Raw genomic sequence first — 3657 nt, 5'->3', positions numbered from 1 at the left:
AGTGTTCTCAAGCTCACTGTTTACATCTAAAGGGAAAAGTGTGTCATCACACATGCAGTGGAGATAGGACATGCCCGAGGCTGGACTCCTCTCCCTACCCTTCTCGTGAGTGTTTTGTTGGAAACTCTGTGGTGACCTTGGCTCTGCTTCCGTTTCTTTTTTGCCAACAGCGAGAACAATCTTCAGGAAGACCTCTTCGACCAGATCCTGGCCGGGAAGCTCGAGTTCCCAGCACCCTACTGGGATAACATCACGGACTCCGCAAAGGTACGCTCCAGGCCTGTCTGTGGGCTCGTCATGTCCAAGGGTCCTCAGCCCATGTGGGGCTTGTAGGAGGCAGACAATTTATATCTCCCTCCTATATAGATATTTCTCTCTCTCCTCCCCCACTCCATTCTCATCATTGATGTTTCTCCCTTTCTCTCTTTCTCTCTTCATTCTCATCATTGATGTTTCTATCTCTCCCTTCCTCTCTGAAATTAATAAGAAATATATTTAAAAAACTAGCTCCAAGTCTGTTCTTGACTTTGAACCATGGTTCTTCTCAAGTTCATTCCATAGTATCGTCTCGGACACGGTTAACCAGGTTCTGGAAGCTGGCCTGGCTCTCCTCCCAGCGGGCGTCCGCCATCCTCCTTTGCTCCTTTATGTCCTAAACATTTGTTCATTTATTCAAAAAATACGCACTATGCACCAGCAGAACATGGGGGTACATTCGTGAGACAGACTGAATTGCCAGAAGGAATAGCAGCGCAGTGTTACATTGTGGAAGGGTGGCAATGACCAGAGCTCTTCGGGGAGAACATCTGGGTGTAAGGTGGGCCCAGGAGAAACTTTCCTCTCACGCTGCCCGAGTGAGGCAGCTGTGCCTGCGGACCCGCCTGGCGGGCGCTGGGAGTGGAGGCAATAATAGCTCTTCAGCTCAAATGTCTGAGCAGTGTGCTGGCTGTTCCTTGAAGTACTTGGTGCAAACTCCGATTTCTGTATTTACGCTGGAATTGTCGCCCTTTGGTCACTCACCTCTGTTGCCTTCTTCATTTCTTTCCAGGAATTAATCAGCCAGATGCTTCAGGTCAACGTCGAAGCGCGGTGTACTGCAGGACAAATCCTGAGCCACCCCTGGGTGTCGGTAGGTACCCGCATTCCCGGGAGTGACCTCACCTGCGCGTCGCGTGGCTGACGGCGTGCTTCCTCGCCACGGCTCTTGCACGGGCGAAGCTCTGCACCCACTTCCATGGCAGGTAGATGCCTGTTCTCTCCGTGGAGGGCTCCTCTGGAGCAGTTGGCACCAGGGTCTTCGATCCTGCTCTGTGTGTGGCCCGGGAAGCCACCGTCACTTTCTCCGCCTCAGTTCCCAGCACTGCAGAAGGAAGGGGTTGGCTGGGCTGTCCTCTAAGGAGCCTTTCAGCTTTGCCTTCTGTGGCTCTTAGGGCTCAGGGTTTTCAGGATTTGGCCAGAGAGGAGCATGTTTCAGACCCTGATCCCTCTGTCTCCAGGATCATGGCCACAGGAGCCCCGACATGTGTGGGGAGTGAGGCACAGCCCGTTCCAGAGCCGGGCGGGCGGAGGGTGTGTCCTGTTGACTAGGGTTCTTTGGACTTAGGCGGTGCCTATGGGTTTAGGGCAAACAGGGTCCTGTGAACAGTGACCCTGGGAAGTCGGCGCCCCCTAGCTCGGGAGGCCCCCAGAGCGTGAGGGTAATTAACTCTGCCAGGACCTCAGGAGCCCGGTGGATGGTGTGGGTCTCTCTGAGGGCCCAGAGCTGCAGAGTAACAGGGTCATTGTTCATAGGTCGTGGTTCCCCTGACCTCGTGGCTAAGATGGGCCATTTGGAAGAGACGGTGGTGGTGGTGGTGGGTGGTGTGTGCCTGCCTGTTAAGGAATAGACAAGGGAGCCCTGAAAATCCAAACCACTGTATTCCATTCCTTTCTGTAGGATGACGCCTCCCAGGAGAATAATATGCAGGCTGAAGTGACAGGTAAACTAAAACAGCACTTTAATAACGCGCTTCCCAAACAGAACAGCACCACCACCGGGGTCTCCGTGATCATGGTAAGTGGGGGTGCCGTGTCCGGCCTCTCGGCCAACCCTGATGCCTGGGAAGTAAATAGCTAAAGAGCTTCCCGCACATGGAAGCTGGTACCTTCCATGTCCTCTTCTCACTGCGAGGTGGGCTTGGCATGGGAGGTGCACAGGGTGGGAAATTGCACAGATACCAGCGAGGCCAGGCCATGGGTCCCGCCCAGGCGCTCCTGCCTGTCTGGGCCCAGTGCCCTCGGGTGGTGGCTGCTGCTTTCCCCTCTGGGGGTGTACAGCACCAGGAAGGAACCCCCTGCCTGCCCTGAGGCTTCCAAAACAGAAGACCGGAGGTGCGAATTATTCTTCGATGTTTAGGATAAGAAACAGCCCAAGTTAAACAAATGCCATTTTTAAAAATCGGTCTATTGTGGCTTTTAAAAGTACGGAACACTGTAGAGAAATTGGTTTTTTCAGAGTAGAATGTTAGAAGTCTGGAACAACGATTGCCATATTTTTTCAGGCCTTCCTTCTTCCAGAGTGTTTTCCAGGCAGTTTACCGAAATCCACAAACACAACCAGTTTACGTAAGTGCAGCGAAAGGGAAATCAGGGCAGAAGAGACAAAGCAGCCAGAATTGGGCTCAGCACCCCCAGCTACGCTGTCAGACCTGAGCCCTTGGCAAAGGGGGACCACGCAGCCAGCTCTGAGCAGCCCCGCACCCGCTCATGGAGCCGGGTGTGAAACAGCCAGCATCTGGGCCTGGGCACTCCATCTGCCCACACCCCTCACAGGCTGGGGAGCAAGGAGGGATGGCCCCTCCGCCACCCCCCAGGGCCAGAGACTCAGCTGGGGTGTCCTCACCATCAGACCTTCTAACATCTAGGCCACTCCTGACAGCCTTGGGTCTTAGCAGCACCTACGGCCACCTGGCGGCCTGGCGGCTCCTGCTGGCCGCCTCCCAGCTCCATCCTCCTCAGGGCAGGACAGGCCCCGCCCCTCTGGGAAGGTTTGCTTCGCTTCCTGACCAACTGGAAGGAAACCAGTTGCTTATTTTCCTGGGGCACTGCAGTCTAGGAACCTAAGGCTATCCCCCCCCCATAGGAGTTGGGGTGGGAGCACACGCCTCCCCTCCCCGGTGAAGACGAAATACAGCTGCCGAGTATCCACCACCTTCTTGGCCTCGCTGGTCTGTCCCTCCTCCGTCCCCGGGGGAGGCTGCGAGCACTTGGCAGCCCTCTGTCCCTGCACCTCCCTCAGCTCTCCCTGCTGGAAAGCTTGCTCCCCTCCTCCCACCCCTCCCCCAGACAAAGCCTGCAAACAGGATCTTTTGACACGTTTCAGGACTTTGGAGCGTTCTGTGCCAAAATCTGGGAAGGCCTCTTGAGTTGTGGTTTTCCTGGCGTTTCAGCCGTGCTCGCAGAAACCCGAGAAAGGCGGCGTTGTCACAGAACGGCAGCTTACACACTTTGAAAAGAACCATCTTTCCCCCCAAATTTAATAGAAAGTTTATTTAGAAAGTCACAGGGGTGGTAGCAGTGAGCCATAGAGGAACAGCATAAGAAGGGCCCTTGGGTTTTAAGGGAAATGGAGACAAAGAAAATGGGCTGGGGGAGGGGGAGGTGCGAAGGTGAGATAGA

General features: G+C 54.9%; 1 protein-coding gene across 1 annotated transcript in view; it reads left to right on the top strand.

Annotated features, from left to right (window-relative positions):
- The window catches only part of DCLK2 (doublecortin like kinase 2), a 141924-nt gene that overhangs the window by 134727 nt on the left and 3540 nt on the right, over positions 1–3657 (top strand). Inside the window, exons 15-16 of the mRNA XM_015568060.1 lie at positions 1049–1129; positions 1937–2053. Of these exons, the coding sequence (XP_015423546.1) occupies positions 1049–1129; positions 1937–2053 (198 nt within the window). The remainder of the gene's footprint in view (positions 1–1048; positions 1130–1936; positions 2054–3657) is intronic.

This window comes from Myotis davidii, unplaced genomic scaffold (assembly GCF_000327345.1).
Source record: "Myotis davidii unplaced genomic scaffold, ASM32734v1 scaffold323, whole genome shotgun sequence".
NCBI lineage: Eukaryota > Metazoa > Chordata > Mammalia > Chiroptera > Vespertilionidae > Myotis > Myotis davidii.
Note: the sequence above shows the minus strand (reverse complement) of the source record. Positions and strands in the feature narration are given on the sequence as shown.